General features: G+C 39.1%; 2 protein-coding genes across 3 annotated transcripts in view; both read right to left on the bottom strand.

Annotated features, from left to right (window-relative positions):
• The window catches only part of LOC145481786 (WD repeat-containing protein 70-like), a 112,074-nt gene extending 94,253 nt beyond the window's left edge, over positions 1–17,821 (bottom strand). The window contains exons 1-20 of one of the 2 annotated variants that reach the window (XM_081460320.1): positions 17,710–17,821; positions 17,386–17,541; positions 16,938–17,003; positions 15,043–15,132; positions 14,525–14,607; positions 14,116–14,199; positions 13,316–13,375; positions 12,476–12,538; positions 11,763–11,903; positions 10,361–10,444; positions 9,202–9,278; positions 8,776–8,846; positions 8,598–8,665; positions 8,107–8,145; positions 7,540–7,639; positions 6,846–6,930; positions 3,346–3,412; positions 2,763–2,834; positions 1,963–2,063; positions 1,611–1,690 (exon numbers count right to left, since the gene is read on the bottom strand). In XM_081460320.1, coding sequence (XP_081316446.1) covers positions 1,611–1,690; positions 1,963–2,063; positions 2,763–2,834; positions 3,346–3,412; positions 6,846–6,930; positions 7,540–7,639; positions 8,107–8,145; positions 8,598–8,665; positions 8,776–8,846; positions 9,202–9,278; positions 10,361–10,444; positions 11,763–11,903; positions 12,476–12,538; positions 13,316–13,375; positions 14,116–14,199; positions 14,525–14,607; positions 15,043–15,132; positions 16,938–17,003; positions 17,386–17,541; positions 17,710–17,749 — 1,627 coding nt within the window. In that variant the 5' untranslated portion in view covers positions 17,750–17,821. The remainder of the gene's footprint in view (positions 1–1,610; positions 1,691–1,962; positions 2,064–2,762; positions 2,835–3,345; positions 3,413–6,845; positions 6,931–7,539; positions 7,640–8,106; positions 8,146–8,597; positions 8,666–8,775; positions 8,847–9,201; positions 9,279–10,360; positions 10,445–11,762; positions 11,904–12,475; positions 12,539–13,315; positions 13,376–14,115; positions 14,200–14,524; positions 14,608–15,042; positions 15,133–16,937; positions 17,004–17,385; positions 17,542–17,709) is intronic. The other variant, XM_081460321.1, reaches the window with a different exon arrangement.
• Positions 17,822–20,049: 2,228 nt separating this feature from the next.
• On the bottom strand, positions 20,050–23,301 carry LOC145483167 (uncharacterized). Its single transcript, XM_081461759.1, has one exon. The coding sequence runs from the start codon at positions 23,071–23,073 to the stop codon at positions 20,158–20,160; it is 2,916 nt and encodes a 971-aa protein (XP_081317885.1). The 5' UTR covers positions 23,074–23,301; the 3' UTR covers positions 20,050–20,157.
• Between the last annotated feature and the right edge of the window lie 869 nt (positions 23,302–24,170).

Genomic DNA, 24,170 nt, shown 5'->3' with positions numbered 1-24,170 from the left:
TTTTTTTCTTCAAGATTTTTATCAACATTGACAGGGGGAGGGGGGTAGGCGGGCTTGCGCGGTTTTGGTTTTAAGAGAGGCTGCCTGTGAAGTCATGTGCCGTAACTGTCCCAACACTTTTGACCAGGATTGTAGTCTTAAATGAACAGCGAACATCCATCTCGTTTTGTTCGCGGAAGTCGGTCAGAGAAGAGCGAATTTCAATGAAATATATATATAATTTGATTAAGCAATTAGCCAAAAATAGGTTGGCCGCCAAAACAGTTTAGGGTTTAGCCTAACTCTAACATTGAGCATTTCAGTTGTTTGAAACAGCAACATTCGTGCACAATGAACTATGTATAGTACGTGCGTAACCAGGAAAGCAATCCGTCCAGCACAGTAATTGTTCAAATTAACAGCTTATCGAGACACTCGCACTGTCGATGCCTCTTATTTATGACTTTTAGGATTTGTTTACTTTACTTCTTCCGACTTTTTAGCAGGAGAAAAGGCACTAAATGTGCTGGTACAAATAAAAAGGTTTAACTGAAAATCGATCCGTCGAAATCAACAAATACAAATTTAATCACTGTAGCGTTCCTTCAGATCACGTAAGGCTACAAACCAACAATATCAACTTGTCATTACGCTTAACAAATGAACTCAGAACGACTTTCTTTCTAGAACTCGTTCTTGTAATTAAAATGATCAAAGAAAGAACAACAGCCTAAAACGACATAGCAGTAACACCCGAACTCCAAGTAAATTGCTTTTAATTGGCGTTTTTAATTAACGAAATTTCCAAAGCGATGACTTTCAAAATATTAAAGTTAAAAGTGGTCCATTATGTTTTTCTTTTATCGCCCAAATGTTCTAAGATAGCCATCTGCGGTTTGTTGGAAACGAATTATGTATTCAGAGTGACCGCCAGCGTCACGCAATTGTTTACATTCCCACGGCGGCTCAGGGAAAAATTTATGAGAAGCACAGGCCAAGGCGAGCGACTCAAAACCATTTGCCCAGAGATATTTTTTTGATTTTCAAACAGGTGGGTGTACAGTTAACCCGTATAAAGTGTTTTTATGGCATTTAAAGTTATAGCCCATAGAAAACTATGGCGATATTTTAGTGCTATAATTCGTTTGAAACACATCGTAATATTTTGCGTTTGTGTTCGATCTCGTTTCGGGCTCAAACGAAACCTCGATTTATTTTATTTTTCGCTTAGTCATACCATGAAGACCTGAGCTGAATGTAAAGACCATTGAAAGATTCTCAAGTAGCTGTTCTGCGGAGCGCGAAGCAATCAAATATTCGGAAAATTCAGCAACACCGGAAGTAGATTTTGAGCCCAATCGGAAAAAAATCGTTTTTCGCAAATTTCTCCCCAAAAAAGCTGCATTAGCAGAAACTAACTATGGTCCGTTTGTTTACTAGCTAGGGCCAATCTATGGGCAAAAAATGAGCAAAATCGATTTTTCGACTTGTGCCGTTGTTTGGTCCATAGTTATGGGCACTGGCTCTTAAGTATAGAAAAATGTTGGATTTCTGTCATTTAGCTATCTAAAAGGGCAATTTACAATTTATCATCCAAAAAACAAAAATGATTTTATTCAAGACAAACTCACGTGTAATGATTTGATCCTTCAAGGGCATCTCCTTTGATGCCACCTTTCTTTTAACTTTTCCAACACAGAGTTTAGCTCCCCTTCAGAAAGGAAAGAAAAGCCAACAATGTTAAAAAATATCAACGAGAAAAAACAGAAAAGCACAGTGCAGACGTTGACAACTTTCACCCATGATTATATGTGATACACGTGGCCTGGAAAAAGACTAGGCTTGATTTTCACCGCTCACTTGAGTCCGCTCTTCGTTCCTCGCCGTGAGTTCGGGGGAGGAGCGCCGGCTCCATTCTTGAACAGTGGCTGGTGATCGAGCCTAGAGAAAGACTTGCAGCGACACTTGCAGCGGAATACTCACTTGTTGCTTTTCTCAGGGTCGAAATAAACTTTAGAGGTTCCATTTCCACATCCGACCACAATCTGGTTCAATTTTGGGTGCCATAAGCAGCTAACGACACTCTGAATAAGCAAGCATATAGCGCTATTACATATATGTTCAGTAGTAATTTCAGTTTTACTAACAAGTGGGTCACATAAATAAGGGCATAGCTAAGACGCCTCTACCACATGGGATGGTAACCCATCGTGGGGTCACCCTAACCATTTTGTCAGGTTTTACATAAATAGTTCGCTAAAACTTATTTACACTCGTAGGTAGAGATACTTTGGCAATGAGAGAACAGTGTCTTGCCCAGGAAAACAACGCATTGACCTCCTCTAGGGCTCGAACCTACCACTCGATCCGGAGTCCAACGTGCTACCAGCTAGGCCACTTTGCTAAAATTCGGACGCTGCTTCGTTTTTCGAACGTTCTCGTTTTCTAAAATGTTCTATTACTTCGTTATCCCTGTTTTAATTTCTGGTTTTTCACACGGAAAACTATCGAGTCTAATTCTAAGGGACCAGATGTCGAATACGAATGAGTGCAATGCACGCAAATGAAGCGTTCTACGAATGTTCCAGGAAAAACAAAACAAAAAAACTTTTACAGATTTATCCTGCACAACTCTTGAAGAATGCGGTTGCAGAGATCTCCTTAAACCATCAGTGTAAGAGTTTTTGCATAAGAGTGTAGCGTTTAGCGATGGTTCCAACGGGAAGCCCCAAAAGGCACAGAAACAGTCATAAAACAGGCACACAAATACAAATTCTACTTACTGATTCTATCACATCAAACTCATAAAGTCTCCGTAAAGAGTCTCTTTCCATAAAAACAAGCTTGCCAGATCCCTGGACATGAAAAGAGAAATAAGTCAGTGCAGTAAGTACAAACTTTCTTCGTGTATTGTACATGTACCCTGTGTTACAGCCGCAAGTGAATACCTAACATTTGCCATTTTATGTTTGCTAGAACCAAAACTCACTACCTACAGTATTAAACAGCTTTAAATTGCCATAACAATGTAAAGAAAAGACATCAGTTTATCAAAGGTAACCATAGTTAATAAAGGGAAATGGTTAAGAACGCCGGTAAACATCAAAGAAACAAACAAACAGGCCAAGATTTATGTTGGAAGGTCCTTGACCCTGTACGTCTTTTGTTTTATGCTCAATGAATATGCATGAATTACATAATCACAGTGTTTCTATTGGTTAGTTGTATGAGCATACACTACCAGCTTTTGTATTTTGCCAGATTTTGTGCAGAGTCAACCCCCAAAATAGCAAACAAAAACATAGAAAAAAAACCTTTTGCCAGGTTTCATAACCATTTCCCTCTATTAACTATGAGATAACTTACTTGTCCCTTCTTTATTGAAGTTCCTGTTACAATCATTTTACCATCTGGGCTAAACAAACATGACGTCCTGGCAAACAAATACACAAACAAACATTGATCCAAGTTTTATGATCTACACTCTACAGTATCCAAAACGGGAAGGATGGACGGTTGGGATTGGGTTTCCACAAGGGTCTATATAAACATCTCCCGGGGGAGGGACTCGCATATGAGAAGGTCGGGGATGCTAATCGGAAAATTTGAATTAAACCTCCAAAGGAGACCAATCTTGACTTGGCTCAAGCTTTACTTAACTCCGTAAGGAATAAGATACCACTAAAGGCAGCCATTTTTTTGTCGACTAAACAAAGCGGTGTTTCGTGCTGAACACCTTACGTGAGACCAGAATCCTTGATTTACACACCTAAGAGAGACGAGCATCTCCGACCTTTTCATAATTATGAGAGTCTCTCTCGTGAACATCCTACCTGATAGTAAACACTCGTTTTGGAAGAAGACAGATACAATATTGTTGCTGTACCAAGCCGAACTGCTGTGTGTCTTTAATTTTTAAGATAACTGTTATTCCAAAGGCAATATCTTTAATAACATCTTTTCAAGCCACATAAATTCTTTTGAAAAGTGAAAAGAAAATGTCTCCTGTTCATCTCGACATACTGTATGTTCAAACACTTTTGTATATCCAACAGGATCGGCCTTGCTACGCGAAAGAAAAGACCCCCCCAACAGATGGGATCCAGAAGGGTCCTGAAATAACCAATCAAGAGACGCGAATTCCGCTCACGTGGACAGCCCAAACGGCTTTACACGCAGTTTCATCCTCCAAGAAAACATCCACGCAACACGCGTGGAAATATTAGCGGGAGGAGGACTGAATACCATATCTAAAACTGACTTGAGAGAGATTACCTTTAGTTTCTAATAAAGCCTACAGACAGTTTATATGGGAGACTAACTCTCTTAATCTTCATCCTCGATTGACAACGTGTTATTGGGATAGCTAAAATAGGTTTACATGAGTTACATTTGTTACAAAACACAGAAACTTATGGTCTTCCAACCATACGAGTTGTTATGCAAAGAATCCCTTATGAATCTGCATTTAGCCGTAAACCAGTGTGAGCATTGAAGTATTAATAAACGTGACAATCAACTTGGTCCAGAGTTTACACTTCTAGAAAACAGAGTTCGAATTTTCGCAGGGATTGATATACCGTAAATCCTCGAATTAAAGCCCGGGGCGCTTATTTCAAATTTAGGGACCGTTCATTTTTTATAAGGTAGGGGGGGGCTGGTGGGATTTGGGGGGGGGGGCATGCGAAAAAAAATGGCTTTCGAGGGGGGGCCATCCCAAAAAAATAAGGGAAAAGGGGGGGTCACGTGAAATATTTTAGGAAAACTTTAAAATGGCATAATGTTTGAATATCAAAAAATTGCTATAGAATAAACATAGAAGGCAGGATACAAATTTATTACAAACTTTCCTTCTGCTTTAAAAAAACGTTTGGCGACAAAAAGCATTTGTAGCTACTGAAAAGAAGTATTTTAAAACACTGTTATTTTCGAATGCAACTTTCACTGGCACTCATCGTCATCGTCGCTGTCGTCGAGTTCTTCGTCGCCGCTTGTGCTGCTATGGGAGTCTCTTTTACCAATGCTACAAGAAGCAGCAATGCTTTCCGTCAGAGTGTACTCTTCAGGGAACATGAAGGTGTAAACATAATCTCTGACTTCCGGCTCAAGGTTTGTGGTGAAATAATTCCCTTCCAAGAGCTGTGCGATGTATGGCCCATCTCTTCTAAATAACGACGTGGCAACATTCTCAACTTTAATACACTCTTCCGGGACGGCCGTTCTAGGAGAGTACACAAGGCATTGTGGAAGATCATTTCCTAGCGGGTTTCCAACACAGATTCCATAAACTCGTTGGACGTTGTTTTCAGTCCGCTTCCTCTTTCTTTCATTAGACGTTCTGTGGTTTTCTTTTTTCCTTCTCTTTTTGTTGATGTGCTGTTTGAGTATGCCTTTGAATATGCTGTTATAATTGCTCTTCTTATTTTCTAGTGCTTCCATGTCCTGCGTGACCTTCGTCAACTTAGCTTCTATACATTTGATCTGTTTTACATTAAAACTGTGGGTAAATTCTTCGCCCTGCTTTAAAGCAAGCCCATTGGACTGGAAGAGTGTGGAATCGTGTTCCTTTACATCTTTCAATATGACATTCAACTTTTCCACCATTGCTCTGTGCTCTTTGATGGAGAAGTTCACTTTTCTTCCATCACTGGGCTTCAACTGGTACCCTGGCATGGAAAACTCACTCGCCCTCTCTGAACAGCCATCCGCACTTAGAAAGATTGCTTCTTTTGCTTGTAAGATGTCAAACTGCCTGGATCGTTCAGCTGTAAATCTTTTCTTAAACGACTCGTCGCTTTCGCCATTATTGCGCATTTTGGAATTTTGCGCATTTGAAAAGCAGCAAGAGTGAGAAAGTAAAGGTAATTGTAAGACATTCATGCTTGCAGCAGAAGAGTCCTCTCAGAGCTGGCCAACCAACACTGAGAAATGCCAGGACATTGACACAAAATGACAACAGGGCAAGTGCTGACAGCAGTGAAACGGATGAAAGTGACAATGATGAGTATGACAGTGATGCCATTGACTCTGGGGGAGAAGATGACTCAAGTGACGTCATTCTTGCATTCATCAATTCAGATGAGGAAGATACCAATGAGAGGCCAAATGCCACACGCTCAGGGCGAGCCATGACTAGGAGATCCGAAATTGACTTCTCTTTCTTTTGATTTGTTTTTTAAACAACAGCTCTGTGTAGTATAGGGATTGTAATTATTGTCTTCATAGTGAGCACAATAACGTGAAGTGGGGGGATAATAGAGAAATATTAAAAAAGTTGAAATCTAAATATTGTTTGTTCAATTTTTTTTTTGGGGGGGGGTCATTCCAAAAAATGACCGCTATAAGGGGGGGCCATGTGAAAAAATTGGTAAGCTGAGGGGGGGTCATGCGATTTTTAAATGGTGCTTCCGAAATCCCACCAGCCCCCCCTCCCTCATAAAAAATGAACGGTCCCTTAGGAGAAGACGAGGGGGGCGCATATTTAATTTTTCCAAATCGTGGCCTGACATGATCATTTTTTAGTACATCATCTGCACGTAAACAGCAACATAAGCTGTTTATCGACATAAAAAAAAAATTGATCTTAAAGTTTGAATCGTGGCACCATTAGTACTTGTAATTTTTTTCCAAACTTAACATGTTCACAAACTGAAACAATGCACAAATCTAATACTACACGACAAAAACTATACATCCTTGGTTGTCTCATTACTTGTCAAAAAAATGGGGGGAGGAGAGGGGGCGCTTATTCGAGGGGAGCGCTTAATTTAGATTTTGGCTGATAGGAGGGGCGCTTATTCAAAGGGGGCACTTATTCGAGGTGGGGGGGGGGCGCTAATTTGAGGATTTACGGTAATTATACTTACTGTGGATAGTAATTTGTTAAATTCATGGCAACACTGAGATATTCCTTGAAGTTTCTCAGATCCCAGGTTTTCAGAGTATCATCACCTAATGTAAATATAAAACAACAACAGTGAGCAAATGAGTAACATGAGAAAATCAACCTGCACACAATGCCAGGTCGTCACCAAGTTTTCAAATAGGCAGCTCAAACTCAGCAGAGTGGCCGGACGAGATCTTGAAATATAGATGGTGATTTTCACCAGCAACCCGCTTTTAAACATACGACCGTGAATTCTTTGGGGTGTGGCAGTCATATTGAAGGCTAAGCTTTGTCTCTGTCTTTGTGCTGAGTTCAGCAATCAAAAGCAATACTTTTTTCTGTGAGAGAAATTCAGAGCTAAGTAGTTCAAAAGCCGAGTTTTCACTACTGGTGTTTTAAGCCAAAACTAAAGGAAAAAGATATAAACCATGGTAACTACATGTATGGTAACCACGGAAACCACAGAAACAAGGAAATATGTGTTGCAACAATATCCAAAGGGGGGTGACTGACTTGTTTGGGTTTGAACAGGGAAAGGCTGGGAAATTATTATATTAATCATATCAATTGAGGTCACTCCATAAGATTATGTGTACAGTGTGTATGTGCGTACTACCTGATCCCTACGTGCTTTTAACATCCTAATTAAATTGAATTTATTGTTTTGCTCTTACCTCCTCTTGATGCCAGTATGTTTCCTTCGTGTGAAAAAGTTAGACATGATGTGTCACTTCCTAATGCATGAGCAGTGCGTTGTAGATAGGTGGTGTGGATCTAATTAAGGAAAACAAAGAAACAAACTTCCATTGGTAAAGTTCCTGAATGATCATGACAGTTGACAATTGAAGAAAATAACTGATAATGTGACAACAATTTTGTGTGGCAGCATACATTGTGTGACAGCCACTGAGTGAGTACAATGTTGCGTGACATGTATCATTGTTGTGCGATACCAATGTGGTATGACAGCAATGCTGAGTGTGAGCACACTGTGTGACATTGCTGTTGTGTAATAAAAACAAGTGCTGTGTGACAGCATCAGAAAGAGCATTGCATGACACCCATTTCGTGACCCCACTTTCCTTTGAAGCGTCAGTACTACTGTGTAACATCAGTTATGTTATACTGTAAACTACTTTCAAGTATAGCTGTGGAAACAGATATCAATCCAAAGGGGAAAAAATTGGTGTTTACACAAACACCAACTGTGTAAAGATTTAAGGAGATTTCACTGGACTTACAAAGGGTCTTCTTGTGTCCCAGCCTTGAATGGATCCATCCTAGGGGGAAATACAATATGTACAAAATAAAGATTACCACTGCAGTGGAGAATACAAATGACACCACTGATGAAGTATTAAACAATAGTGTTTAAAGCGCAGGTATTACTGCTGCAGCAGAATCCTGCTATCTTGATTGTTGTTATCTCAAACTCTCCAATATCTCAACCTCAAATCATTTTCCCTTGGATATACTTAAATTTCAGTCACTCAGTATTGGCTATGTCAAACCACTGACATCTCATTGAACTGTTTTTTCTTTCCCTTAAAGGTTTGAGAGTTCCACTGTAGTACCAAAAGTTTAAGAAACTCTGTCCAACACAGTAACACATGCTCCTATTACATGTACAGTGTCTCATGAAACCAAGTAATTTAATATTTCATTTCTGGTCATACTTTATTGTAAAATTGTGCTTGATAAAATTACAGGAACCCACTTATTACTAGCTTACTTGACATGCTGCTGCAATTATTCGCCCATCCTTACTAAAGCAGCAGTGTGTAGGGATTGTCTTCTTCCCTATGTGAATCAACAAAAACAATTTTAACATCATTTGCAATTTGCAAAATAAAGCTGACACATTGCCATAGACCTGTACATTGGGGATAGAGCTGCATAGATTCTCTTGCCTTGCTTGTTCTTGGTCTTGATAACAGTTTTGTTTTTCTTGGGGTTTTCTGTGTTCCATATTCTCACAGTCCTATAGCCACAGAGAACGTTGAGAAAATAACAAAAAAATACAGTATGTTTACATAATGACATACATCTTTACATCACACTGAAAGCTCAGAATCACACAAGAAACAGAAAAGGTGTTCTTACCAAATTACTTTAACCAATTATCAAATGGCAATGCCTTATACAAGTCATGCACAAAAAATAAAAAATAGAACAGGACTACAATAGGCAAAAGCTTAAAAAAATAACTAAATGCTACATACTTACATATGACAAAAGTACCTAAAAGTGAATGCATTAAACACCTCCCATTGCACAAGAAGGACCAATTACAAGTATGACATAGGGAGGGAAAAAGGAAAAAACCCTGCACGTACCCGTCATTGCTACATGATATGAACTCATCTTTAACCTTTGGGTTCCAGCATGCACTGTTTAACATGGCGACATGACCCTGGAGGGACAAATGAATTTGCTACTTTAAAAAGTGATTACAAAGAGCAAATTAAATTCAAAATTACAACAGAAATTAGTCTGTAAACAAAAGAATAGCAAGAACGTCTGGTACATCACAAGAGCAGAGCAATATATGTCAAAATACTGTATGTTACAGGAGGTTTTAATGACTTTGAAATAGTTGATAAAAAAAAAAATGACTAAAGTACATTACAAGTCTTCAAAAAATCAAGACAATCTCGTACAAGGGACTTGTATCAAATGTATGAACAGCATGTTTCCCAAACCCTATATAATTGCAGTTGTCTTTTGCTTGAAACCATTTTATTATTATCCTTCTGTTCAACTGCTCAATTCCAAACCAGGCAGCATTACTTGACAGTTTCCATTTCTGAGGTGCTTTTCAAAACTCATGATAGACACAATTTTAATGTGGCTAAATATCATTTAGACAAGGTCAAACTCGAGCTAATGCAGCCAGCTAGTGTGCCCATCCAGCTAATATCATTTAGGCAAGTTAAATATGAGCTTATGCAGCCAGCGGTTTCCGCGTTTGGGAGTACGTGACCTGTGGGGCGGCCTTCAGGGGTTTTGCAGGGGTTTATGGTTCATTGCATAATATTGTTGTAGTGTATTCTGCTGATTGTTGCGGATCAGTTGCACTGCTTTACTCGCGAATCATTGCGGATTCTTGCACCCTCTCCTCCCTCCCATTTTGTTCTTGGTCAGGGTAAGTATTCCCCAGGTAAGTAGATTCCACTGAATTTCTTTCAGTGTGACGGTGCCGGTTAGCGGACGCTCATTGGGTGGTTCCTGCTTTCCAGGGTTGCCATGGATACCTCCTAGCGGCTTATGGCTTTGGCACCCCGCTAACCTTAAACGCACCAGTTCCCAAGCTCATCTATTTGTGATGAGTTTAAATTACTACAGCTACATATGTACACTAGATACAAACAATTCATCTTTTAGATGCCAGAATATTGTATAGTGAAACAGAGGCATGCAGAAAACCACGAAAAGGGTGTAAAAAGTCACAAAAAATAAGACAATAACACAATGAAACTCTTCAAGTGAGCATACTTTAGTGTTGGTCATGTCAACAATGTACTGATCTCCTTTCACGCATTCAAGAACCTCAAACCCATCTCTGTCGATCACCTTTGCCTGAAAATTTAGTCATTTATTACAAATTCTGCAGTTCCAGAAAATATCCATGCTCCCTCCACAGAAGGGATCAAATTGGAATTTCCTGGGAGGGGGAGGGGGGGGGGGGGTGAGGGATTCTTTGAAAGCAAAAAATTCAAAGAAATGTATGAAGCTTAATAGCGAAGCACGCGAGTGACATCATAACTCAGACAAACTCAGACAAACAAAACGGAATGGTGGAAAATTTTGACGCTTTTTCAAGCGCGTAAGCAAGTGTTCCTAAAACAATTTTTAAAACAAAAATTTCGCCTTCATTTTCCTCCTATTTCTCTCAGAACATGCTCATGTTGTCTGACTCTCATGGGGTTTCAATAATTTGCATTCCATTTTCAGACTTTGCATGCTTCGCTATTGGAATTTCCAGAGGGGTGGGGGAGGGTGGGTCTTGAAGAAAATCCCTTCTGTGGGGGAGGTATGAGCATTTTCTGGAACTACATAATTATTAACAAAACAGTTTAAACATTATTGTAATATATTGTATTGTAACAAGTTTTTGAATAATAGATAATTAAAAATAAAGAAATAATAATAACAATAATAATAATAATAATAATAATAATAATAATAATAAACAGTTTAAATATCAGTGTACAATGGACACTCTGCCTGTATTTATAAGGAGTTCCCAAACTCATTCAATATAAAGTCATCAACTTTAAAAGTGGTAAATTATTTGCCTGGATATCTTATTAAATTATTTTGTGTAGATTTGTGCCTCTGACTTTGTAATATACAGAGTTCTATTCCAGGGGTTTGACACCAGCCATTCACATGCATGGATGACCACCCTTGAAACATATTATTTTAGAACTATATTACTATTATCTGTGTTTTACAGACAGACTATTTGGGCACATCAGAAAAAAAACTTAAAACAAATACATATACCGCTATTTTGTAATGAAAACCACAACTTTTGAACTCAAATTTCTTTTTGGGTGTTCTTGTGTTTTGATACAACCTTGAAGCATTGATACAAATAAGGACATCTGGAAAAAAGATTAGGGGGTATCAGAAAAGCTCACCTTTCTGTCTGGAAGAGCTTACTCCCAGACTAGGCCTAGAATTTTTTGTGGGTCACATAAAAATGAGGGTGACGAAACTCACCAAGCTGCTTAGACTCTCCTTTAAAAATCCAAGGCTGAGAGAGAGTTTGAGATCAAGCATTCAAAAATTGTCTAAGAACCAAGATTTTCCTGATACCATTTGCTACCCTTTTGGTACCCCTTAAATGGCAATTGTTAAGTATAGTATAAGATAAATATTTCATCATCACCTGTGCATTTCCAGCAGCAATAAGAACAGCATCACCAGTAATACTGTACTGTATAGACTTGATCTGATGACACTCAAAAGGCTGTAGAGTTCTGAAGGCTCGACGAGATGCATCCATTGCATTGAAATCCCAGAATTTCACCTGAAGAGCAAAATAACTCTAGTTAGTAATAATTATGATTCTTTGATCGTAATAATTTAAACTTCAGGTAAAACAAAACAAAGGAGATGCCCAGATCCTTGAACGTGGTGTTAACAACTACCACAAGAGGCTTTTCTCTGAGTCATGGCACCCAACTTTGGACAGTTCCACCGCCAATGACAGGAAACCCCTCCCTTGCGCTTACTTATTATTGATTTAAAAAGTCAATTTATAAATGACAGGTGGGGTTGTAGCACGAGCAGTAACAAACTCTAATATTGCAACTTTGATGAAGGTGGACAGAAGCTGCTGAAAATTCAGAGAAGGAAAGCAGCAGAACATATTGCAAAAAATCTTAGAGAAAAGGTTGTAGGTTATTAACTAAAGCTAGTTAACTCATGTTGAATAAAAAAAAAAGCTCTGATTTCATCATTTGAAAGTCAGATAAAAAACGTTTAGCATGTATCATAATCCATTACAAATGTACATGTAGACCTGCACTGGGTAAGTGGAAAATTATAATTAGATAAAAATTTACGGCACTGCATGTACATTTGTGTCCTATTAACTACCTCAAAATCATAACCTCCTGTAACAAGCCGAGATCCAGATGGGTCCAAAGCAAGTGCAGATACCTAAATTGATAAAACAACAGTTTACGATTTGTTAACTACACAAAATATGTATACATGTATCCATAAATGAGCAGTTACCGAAGAAAGCATGCCTATTTATAAATAATTGCATGCTTGACAAGTTAAAAAAAAAACATGCTTGCTCTTCTTGCATTTAATTGTTATGTGCTGGATATCCACTAGTCTTACACCTAGCACTCAGTCAAAAACTGGTGCAAAATGATTGAATGAATAAAAGAAAAGTATGAAACCAAGTGATAGTACACAGTGCACTAAGAAGATTGTGTACCTTACATGTGTTACATGAAATTTTCGCAACATGTTAATTTCGTGAATTTCGTGATTTAAAAAAAATTGCAAAATTAAAGTGATGCAAATAATAAGTGTCGCGAACATAACAAATAGTTCTGCCGTTTGTTAATTTTGATGTTATTGTACCTTTGATAAAGTCAGTTTGCAAAATTTAAGGACACGTTAAAGCAACATTGCCAGGGGAATAAATACAACATTAAATTTTTCGCAAAATCGCAGAATTTAAGTGTCGCTAAATATGCGCATCCCAAAATCGCGAAATAAACGTGTCGCGAAAATTTCATGTAATAAGGTACATTGAGATTCAGAGGAATTATAAATAAACCTCATGGTCACAGAAAAACAAAACAATCACTGCTAAAAAAACTTTTACCAAGTTGATCGTATCAGTACTAGGTATAAGAGCACTGTACCATGATCTTGTATTTAATTACTATAACTGTGAGTAATATTTGTACACTCAACTGTTTTGTTCCCATGGTCCAAAGAAATTTCATGGCTGATAGGTATCCTTGTCTCAATACTCTGACAGACAAACAGAAACAAAATAATATAATTATATAGTTCAAATGTCCATGTATGTAATATATTCAATATATCATTAATTGTCACACAGTAGACAACTTCGACTCCTATTCTCCATACAAAGGCTGATATTATGCTTGGGTGACCTGAGACTGGACCATTCAAAACTCAAAACATTTTCAACTTCTTTTACTAAACTACAATTACCTTCATTTGATCATTGTTTTATCACACTGATCAATGTTAGTAATGAACTAGATTTACATACAGTATTAACTAATTGTACATCTTCCGTGAATTTTTCCCAAAGCCTGTGAACAACGACTGATTTCCGGCTTTTAATAAAAAAGCTGGAAATCAGTCTGTGTTCCCTGGCTATTTTTCCAACTGTGGGAAAGGAAATACAGTGTAAGCCAAGGATGTGAATCAAATCATGTCCAAAAAAGAGAAATTTCCCCTTAGCATAAATGACAGAAATAAGTTAATGACTGCAATAACAATCTTGTTGCACTGTGGATAAAGTTTCATACACGTAGTTGGTTCAAATCAGAAAACTAGACAAAAGAGCACAGCACTTTCTCCAGATTTCAAGGCTACACAAGCCTTCCTTCCCCTCATATAGAACTTGCAGAGTTTGAGAGACTACATAAGATGACAAAACCTACAATACAGTGTACCTGACCTGTACACACGTATGTACACTGTATGTTATGATTACAAGCTAAGAAAGCCAAAATTACCTCTTGGTCCTCATCATCGTCATAGTCATCATCATCATCACCATCATCACTATTGTCACCTGCATCATTGTTTCTACTGGACTTCTGAAAAGAAACGAGTATTCCTCCATGCTAAGGTCACTATCTGATCACTTGCAAGGGATGGAAACTTAATTATGAAAGAACACAAGAATGAAAATATATTAAATGGATTAATGACGCAACCAGCTAAAGAAACGTATTATAAGAATCAATGAAACTACTTCAGATGCAAGACAGAGGGCTGGGATTGACTGACTGAATGCTCATAGTAACAAACTATGAGCAATACTTATAGATATTTAGTTAAATCCACAAAACAGGATATTACTGTTAGTAATACATGCACATGTAGTACAGTACATGTATTTACATGTCTTGTAGTATTCACCTCAGTGTTATTAGATGGTGGCGGCATAATAACAAATGGTGCAGGCTCATCATCATCATCATTAATATAATCTTCAGAAGATTCTACAAGAGAAAAATAAAAAATCTTACATGTAGCTAGCTCCATAACTTACTTACTTACTTGCTTGCTTTCCTGCTACACTGTACATGTACAGTGCTTAATTAAATATGAGCTCCTTAACTAATAATCTAATAGGTTATGTGTTGAGATGTTGCATAGCAATACTAGTACATTCTAACGTCAGATCAGACTGCCTAAAATAAAACAATATTACAGTCATCTCTCTTGGAGAGAAATAGAGCATTTCCCTAGCACTTCACTCACATTATTATTATTTTTTTTTTCTCATCTAGTGCTCCACTCTCTTAAAATATCATTTTCTCACTTCTCAATTGTGGAAATTGAGACGTAATAATTATCACAGGTTTATAGTGTCTGACATCCAACATCTCAATCATAGCACTTTGTGATAATCAAAATAAGTATCTCAATTATACCTTTCTTTCTGCTACTTGACATTTCCATGGCTGTTCGTTTCGCTTTTTCAAACATGTCCTCCACATTAAACTGTTTAGCTGCTTTTTTTCCTGTATATTCAATCAAATGCAATCGTTAGTACAATATTATTACACTTTTTCTTATTAGCTGGAAGCAAAACATTATTGCTACACCCCTTTTATAGATCATTGTACTTGCCGATTTTTTGTCAAGCCACAAGTATGAGATTTTTATCCTGGCAACATTTGGTAGAATGTGTAGTTCCAGAAAATACCCACACCTTCCCCACAGAAGGGATTTTTTTTCTAGAACACCCACCCCTCCGGAAATTCCAAGTAAGCTTCATTCATTTCTTTAATGTTTTTGGTCTTACAGAACCCCCACCCCCAGAAACTTCTAATCCCTTCTGTGGGGGGAGAGGGGGGGGGGTAGTATGGATATCTTCTGCAACCACACAATTTTTGAAGGCATGTACTAAAACCCGAAACAACAAAACGGAAACACCAAAATGAAACCACCAAAACGACCGAAACGACTGAACCCAGCGAAATGAAACCACGGAAATGAAACAACCGAAACAAGCGAAACGACCGAAACGAGTAAAATAGTAAGAGAATAAATAAAAAAGTTAAAAAAAAAGCCTTGATCTCTAGCACGTTACTATGGCAGCCAGATCTCGTACCCAGATCCTGCTCTTCAGCCGAATGTGTGACATCGTGACATCACAAACCTGGAAGGTGGATGAGTGCGAACCTGTCGAGCTGGAAGACATCAAGAAAAATGGATATTTTCACATTCTGAATAGTATTCTAGCTAAAACAAGAAATCTAATTTCAAAGAAAGGTTTTCTGGCCGTATCGTGGATTCTTAGACAGTGGTGAATTGAATGGTCTTTTCGAGAATGACTTTGCAGCATTCTTCGTATGAACCGGGACTTTCTTTGATATATATCTCTAAAGAAAAATGAGGGCGACTTAACAGGCTTTAATCATATTAACGTCAGGCCTTCGTGACTCCTGCAGTTCCAAAGTAATTTCTTATTAGGCGCTCAGCTCTTCATGGATATTCTTGAGATTGTGTTTCCGTACATCCTGGGCTCGGCGGTGTCAATTCGCCACCGCCTACGAATCCACAATACGACCACAAAACCTTTCTTTGAAATTACATTTCTTGCTTTAGCTAGAATGCCATTCAAAATGTGAAAAACACTCACCTTTTTCTCGATGTCTTCGTGGTCCTCATCGACACCCTTATACTCATCCATCTTTCAGGTTTGAGATGTAACGATGGCACACATGTGGATCTGGGTACGAGATCCGGCTGTCATAGTAACGTGCCAGAGATCAAGGCTGATTTTTTAAAATTTTTTCATTTATTTACTTGTTATTTTACTTGTTTCGGTCATTTCGCTTGTTTTGGTCACTTCCTTTCGGTGGTTTTGTTTCGGTCGTTTCTGTGGTTTCGTTTCACTCGTTTTGTTTCATTGTTTCGGGCTTTAGTACATGCTATTTTTGAAGAAGAGAAGAAGCCAAGGCCTTATCAAATGATGTCCAAAAATTTCCAAGGCTGTTCTTCATATTCCCGAAGTCATTCCAGATATTTCCCAGTCCCAATACTATGTATAGCAAGAATGTTTTTGCCAAAACATAACTCATTAATTCTGTTATCATTATTTTCCCCTTGAAAATCAGAAAATGTTGTGAAGCATAACATCATTTAGATCTGTGAATGAACTTTTCTTTTTTTCCATTGTTTTGAGTTAAAATATTTTTCAAAAGTGTCTCAGTTAAGGCTACATTAACAGTTCATTACAAAATGTTTTTGAGTTGGCTTGAGATTTATTCTGAAGACATCAATCTGAGTGATATAAATAAAGTGACATCAAAACACTCACCAAAACCTGAGAATCCCATCATCGCCTCCATTGAAGCAGATGAGTCACTTTCCATTCTGAAATCACCTAACAAAGAAATGATCTCCATCAATTGTATTAAGATGAACCTTCAATTTTAATTAAATTTATATGCTCAGCCATCCTGCTGAATGTACAATTGTTTGAGCAATCTTATCCTCTAAATGTTCTTCTTTGGTGGTTAAATCACTTCTATTTACCTACCCCTAGATGACTATTGTAGAAGAAGAGTGTTGACTGGTGTTTGTTGGAAAATAATGCTGCGAAAAACTGCCTAGGAAAGTTGACAGAATCACAAATGCAACTTTACTATCAAACGTAGAAGCTATCTGTTAAACTATTTGCATAGACAGGTGGGTCTTCGCGCCTTATGTAAGCTTACACTAGTGTTTTACTGTGCTAAGTAAACCTTAGATATGTGGAACCTTACCTCGGTCCTTGGAAGAAGAACTTAAAGTCGTTGTTGGCAAAGCTTGTGTCGACTCCCCTGATGTTCGAGTGCTTGTTGCTGTCTTTTCTTTTGGTTGACTTCGAGCCGGGCGAAAACCATGAGTAAGAGACTGAGATTGAGCGTATTTAGAGGACGCTAACGTAAATCAACAACAAAAATCCTTTAGATATAGACACGTACAAGCTTACACGAAAGACTTCAAAGAAAAGACGACACTTCGGCGTGACTGTATGTAATTTTCACTCTTAAATACATGTAATATGAAACAAATATGAATGAAATCAAATCTCTCACTACTTCTACCTCTTAGCGCCCTCATTTCTTCAAGATCCTCGTCGTCCATCGTATTAATGTGAGATGTCTCGTCAAATGTTATATTTACAACATTCTTCGTTCGTTCAGTCCGCCATATTGAATATTAGGGAGCTTACGAATCGACGACTTTTGCACGACGCCGCCGTTAGATTGCGTGACATGCTCACTGCGCATGCGTTTCTGAGCACTTCCCAGCTTCGCGCCAAAGTCGACGACGTTGGTGAGAGCGATTTGCCGGCGTCTTGGAAACAGGAGGCCGTGAGGTTAGTTTTCAAAGTTTTCCCTCGATACTTCGGGTATTTTTGCCAGATAATTTAAGTAGCACATTAGGGGCATGTCCTTGATGTTTGATTTTAATTTTATTTGCCTGTTTTCGTTCAAGAAACGACCTTCTACAGTGCCATGGCGAACGCTATGAGTTCAACCAACACTGAAAGCGGTCAAAGCACGACACGGTGTGAATGAAAAGCAAATTGCTGTATGAAAAATCCTTCATTTTAATCACGCTTCACTGAAATATAAGACATTTTTTGGTGTACAATGAATTTGAAAGGACTAAAAGGTTTTAGCATTCGTGTCGACAGTTAGAAACAAGGACTAGATAGCTCAACTAGAGAGCTAGGCGATTTTTTCCTCTGTTGTTTTGAGTGGTCTTACAGCCAGCCTAATCTTTTAGAACCCAAATTTTTCTCGACGTACAGCTGCGCTTTCTCTTCTGCCATGCTAGCACATTTTGTCGGTCTGTCTTGAGTATTTTTTTTCTCGAGCTCCTGAGACAAAAAAAATTGCCGGTCGCGCATAAACGTCGTCGTCTTTACTGCGAATCGTAAATTCAAATTTCTACAGGACGACGACGCGAGACTATAAGGTGACCCAACGGCGCCGTCGTCCGAAAGTCGTCGATTCGTAAGCTCCCTATTATGGCCCAATGCGGATAATCCTCCGATCTCTCTTGCATCCGCTGTAAAGGAAAATCGTCGTCATGCAATTCGCTAGAAATTGGACACTTGACTCCAGGACAACTCGGCGATCAGTGTTATAAGCCACTAATACTTCGTTACACAGGGACCTGTAGACTTGTCACAAGTCGACCTTTTCTTAATCCTTGACTTATTTATCTTCCTCAAGCGAAGCGAGAGAGTGATCTTCGAGCGACGAAGTCGCGAGGGCGAGTGCGAGCGACGTAAGTCGACGAAACCAACAGGCCAGGGAAGAATTATCGGAAAGGACTTTTAGAAAGTCTAAGGGACATGGTAAAATTAAATCAAAACGTTCAGCTCTCCAACCGAAGCCTTTCTATCCAAAAAAAAAAAGGACAGCGGAGTTTGCCAAATTCAAAGGTACAGCATTTCAATAAACCTGACCCCAAAAATCGCGCATTCTTCAGTTTATTGCCCATAGGACAAAAGGTTTCGGATGTACATTTTACCGCAATACCATTCGAACCTTACACAACCAATAACGTACAAGGAGAGCCATATTTTAATAATATTTGTCGCTGTGCTAGCTAACGACATTGTGTATGCTAGGTTTGAAGATTTTACAACTTTTCTCTACGTTTTTATGGGCGTTGTCAGGAGCCATAATCGGGGACTATTATTATGGCTCCTGGCGTTGTTAAAGATTTCGTGGGCAAAGAACTCTGGGTAAACGTACCAGTCACCATCTTTTTTCCTACGCAGGATTGGCGTTGTCCGATTTGTTAGCATTTGTAACGATTTCAATACGCGTACCGCTGATACCGACAAAAGCGAGAAAATCGGGGACGGAGACTGTAAGTCTTGAGATCCACACGCACCTACGATATGGGACAATTTTGCTATTTTTAGGACAAATTGCGCCACCCTGACGACGTATATCCGCGTGGATCCGCGCACATGTCGTGGGTTCTCGCGCGGATGTTGTTATGTTGCGTGATCAATAGGTGAGAGTTGCGAAATTCTGTTGCGGACTTCTCACAGCGATTACAGGGAATAAGGCTGGGAATAAGAACCAGAGCGCTATTGTGTAGTTTTATACTCTGAGCTAATGGAAAAGGTGAGTTTTTCAGGGTCGAAAAAAAGACGTCAATTTTGCGCTGTGAATAAATAAAAGATGCCAACACGGCTGTGACCACGTTTTCTCTTTGTGCGTTCGTGTACTAGACAACCCTTCTTGGAATCACGCTCGGTAAATAACCAAAATATTTCGCCATAGTTACATAACATACCAATATCCGTTCGGTATTTGCGTAAATCAGATCCAACTGAAACATGACGATCAAAAAGAATTTTACGTTCAATACATCTGTAGAAAGACAAACAAACTGTAGGATTCTATGATGAGGAATTAAAATTTTTATTCAGTTCCAAAATCATCTACAAATCTTTGACTTGAAATCTAATTCTGTATTGGAACTTTTGCCATGGTGACAGTCGATTACTTCCTGAAATCGTCTTAGTTCTTCTTTCGAATCTTCTCACAATAGTAGCCATCGAGAGCGGATTTGGATCCTTCAGGGCAAGTGGTGCAGGCACCAGACCCTGCTGCCCAGTATTGACCCTCAGGACAGCTGGTCCTATCTCGGTGCTTCTTTTTAGCCCTGTTCTTAAACTTTTTGACCTTTGTCTTCTTGGCCCGCATCGAGCCGCGGTCCAAGATGCAGAGCCTCATTCCAACTTTCAGGTTCAAGACAGTTGCAGGGTCTGGGATGGTTGCTGCTTCGTAACCAAGTAAAGAAACTTTCCAATGTGAGTAGACCGATGGGAACAAAGGTGTCTTCTCCAGAAGTTCCTGACAGTTGTTTTCATCCACATTCAAGGGGCAGATCTTAGGTTTATCTGCTCCGTAGGGATTGCTCAATGCCTCGCTTTCTTTTCTGCACGGTTGGGCACCATGGCCTTCAAGGTATTCAAAAATGAAGTTCCTCTCTGGGACGATAGCGTAGCTTTTTCCGTCTGGCAGTGTGAGCTGGTTCATCCCTGTGATTGCAGCTTGAACTCGAACCCTACGTTCAGTGACGCTAACAGTTGGTACATATACCTCAAATTTCTTCACGAAGATAGCCGCTTCTTTATCCTGTTGGCTAATCCATCCCTTATCAACCAGCCATTGACTGTTGGGTATCTTGAATATAACACGTTTGCCAGAATAAAGATCAGCGATATCCATAAAAGCCTGGTCGCTTTCTGATGTGGTTGGGACATCTTGGTATTCCTCTACATTCCTGCATAATGGACTGACATGGGCAACAAGGTTTGCAATGTTAGTGTTTACGCCTTGGCACACACTGGGTCGCACTCCACCTTCCTTGTACTCCAAGATGTCACAATATGCTTCGGTGATTTGCCAGATATTGGTTTTGTAGGAGATAAATGAGACCATAGTCAAGACTTTTAGGTCGTGCACAACGCTTTCATCTTGCTCTCCCTGGGCGGAACTCTCTTCATAACCAGCCGTTATGCTGGCTGCAGCATCTAGAGACGTCTCCGCTCTCATGTACGTCGCCATGGCTTCAACCAGTTCAAACTGAAAGTCATATATCTCTTCATATGTCGCAATCATTTCTTGTGCAAGAACTTTTGTTTTTGAGCATAAGCCAGAGGATCGCACCCATGCCACAGTTGTCTGAGCCAAGGCCGTTGATTGATCGGTTATCACATCACAAGCGGCATCAATTAGATTTTCCCATGTTGTTGTCATGCCAGTCAACTCTGGTTTCTCAACTTTGGGATCGTAACATCCGTAATCAGTAAGAAATTTTTGTTTCCGAGTTTCAAAATCGGTCGTCAACTTATCTTGTCCTTCACTGGTAATCAAGACTCGTATATTTTCCAGAAACTCGCTGTTCTCTTTAAACCTGCTTGAAATGCTTATTGTCTTGTCCTTGAGTTCACCAAACGTTTTTGACATCCTGACCAATTCTCCTACTCTAGTCAGTGTTGACGCCAATTTCGCTGAACGATCTATGAAATCTCCAGCACTCGAGCCACCAAATAGCTTTTCAAGTGGGTTCATTAGAACAGCGGCTGCAAATCCTACTTGGATGGTGTCCTCGGCGATTTCCAAAGAAACTGCTGCAATAGCGAGTTCTATAATTTTATTGAGTTTGCCTCCAAGCGTAGTACTCAGTGAGTTGATATTGTTGGTGTACTTGGACAACCGGCCGTTTATATAGTCAATGTCAGCACCAGCTTTCTCTCTGTTGAAAGATTCCACCTTTTCGAAATAAGTACGGAGACCTTTGAATCTCTCATTGACTGTCTTGGTCAGCTCCCTGTTTAACCATTCGACAAGTTCGGTGATCGCAGTCTCTTGATTTTGGACAACTTCTAGAATTCTATCCATTTCCGTTAGACGCAAAAAGGTGGGATAATCAATCCTGGTATTCAGTATCTTCTTGACCTGCCCGCTCGCTGGAGGTTTTGTTGATTGAATATAAGCGCTTACCTGAATGATGGCTTTCCAGAACATGCAGGCATTCTTTTTTGTGTTGCTTGGAAGGTTCCATGACGTTTCGCAACCCGATTTAATGGTCTCTAAATCTGGTACAAAAGACATCATTTCTGAGAATTCAGCAAACTGGCCCTTGCCAACGTATTTAAAGATTTGTTCTAAGTTCTTCACAAGGAGGTTATTGAGCTCTTCAGTCGTTGTGGGGTATACTTGCTGGAATTCGTCTGGGTTGTTATGCTTTAACATCACAAAGTGCAAGCGAAAGGCATTCCACTTGACACCTGTTCTGCTCTCCCTCCGAACTCTTTCGAAGGTATCAACCAGTTTAACAATGTCAGGTAAAGATGCACAGAATATTTCGTCGCCGTCTTTTTCTTCACACGAATTTTTTATCTCTTTCCTGAGGAATCTTCCGTTTCTCTTATCGAAAAGGGCAGCAAAATCTTGTGGCCTGTCCCCTGCTAATCCTTTCGCCAGCCTTCCTTTTACATCGTTGCTTTTCACGTCTTTGTTCAGAGTGGGCAGACAGCTTCGAAACACAGGGTGTAACAGGAAAAGATCTACATAAAATCCTCGTAATGTGGCATCGTGAAGGCGTAAGAAATCAGAATTTGGTATGGTCATCAGGTAGCGGTTTCTGTACAAGCATTCTGTGTCAAAAAACTTTGAGGGATCACGGCATACTTCCTCAACGGCATCGACGGCTCCACTTTCAGGTACAACACCGTTTGCTAGAAGCTGCCCACGAATGCTCTCGAGATCTCTCAGGACGTTAGTCATAGAACCTGTGGAGCGAAGTTCATCGAAGTGGGTGCAGAAGTTGTCAAAACTGATCGGTTCACTCTCGCCGGAATTTTCGTCTTGAGCTCTTGAAATTTGAACCAATAGAATTCCCCACAAAAGGGCAAAAATGACCATCCTCAAAACTGGGGTCTCACCTTAAAATACAACACAAAAGACAGGTCAGAAGTCAACAACACTTGGAAATACGACAGGTTAGCAACTAGCACGTTGGTCAACTCTTTTCCCATACAGGCTGTTTGAAAAATATCTCAAATATTCCCCCTCTGCTCTGAGGTCAGCGATTGACCGGTTGCTATTTATTTGTCGAATTCCAGACAGATATTAAACTTTATATTACTCCAAAAATCCATTCTAGCACGAGCCCTCGCAATGACAAGAGAACAGGAGACAAGAGCAAGTAGCTGAAAAAATAAATTTTCGATGGATTTTTGATGGATCTACAAGCGTCACTTAAAGTAAGATAAAAAGATTGACAAAATTAGAAATCGCGGAATAAAAAGCATTATCATCAGTTCTTAGGAACTGAGATTAAATTGCTTAATGTGTAAAGTTCAGAGGTTGATCAAAGTTGATTTAAGACACAGCACATACCTGCTGTGGTTTCGTAAAGGAATGTAAGTTTGAAAGTAAAAGTGACAACGTTTTCCTATCTTTACAAGGTCAGTGTATGTGTCATATATATATTTGACTAAGGTAAATTTCTACGGATATAAAAATTGTGGCCGTAGGTTAAATTTAAATCAGATTTCACATTCCAACGTTGTCTAAAGTTGTTTGAAGTTCACTGCCAGTGTTTTCCAGTTGGGCTTGTCCGTGTTTTCTGATTTTTTATTTTTTTATTTTTTTTTAATTTGTTTATAATTATCAAATTTCCCTAGAATACAATCTTTCACAGAGTTAATACGCAACACAAATATATACTTTGTCAAGTGAATATATGGAAGATTACATACTTGGACTACGGCGGAAAGATTTGAAGACATGATTAATTGATCATCGCAGTTATTTACACAACTCAACTCACTAAGCAGTTGTGGAATTAAAGCCTGAAAAAATCATTCAATCATGAACGGGATTTTGAACCCAGTATCTGCGATACCTGTGCAGTGTTCTACCAACTAAGCTATCAAGCCAACTGGAGCTGGTCACGTTGTAAGTTCGTAATATGCCCGTAAATGGTGAACTGATGCAAATACTACAGATAGTATTCC

Source organism: Orbicella franksi, chromosome 3 (assembly GCF_964199315.1).
Source record: "Orbicella franksi chromosome 3, jaOrbFran1.1, whole genome shotgun sequence".
Taxonomy (NCBI): domain Eukaryota; kingdom Metazoa; phylum Cnidaria; class Anthozoa; order Scleractinia; family Merulinidae; genus Orbicella; species Orbicella franksi.
Note: the sequence above shows the minus strand (reverse complement) of the source record. Positions and strands in the feature narration are given on the sequence as shown.

What these genes read in the sequence shown, in the direction of transcription:
- LOC145483167 (XM_081461759.1), bottom strand. Translation starts at nt 23,073, where the DNA reads ATGGTCATTTTTGCCCTTTTGTGGGGAATTCTATTGGTTCAAATTTCA.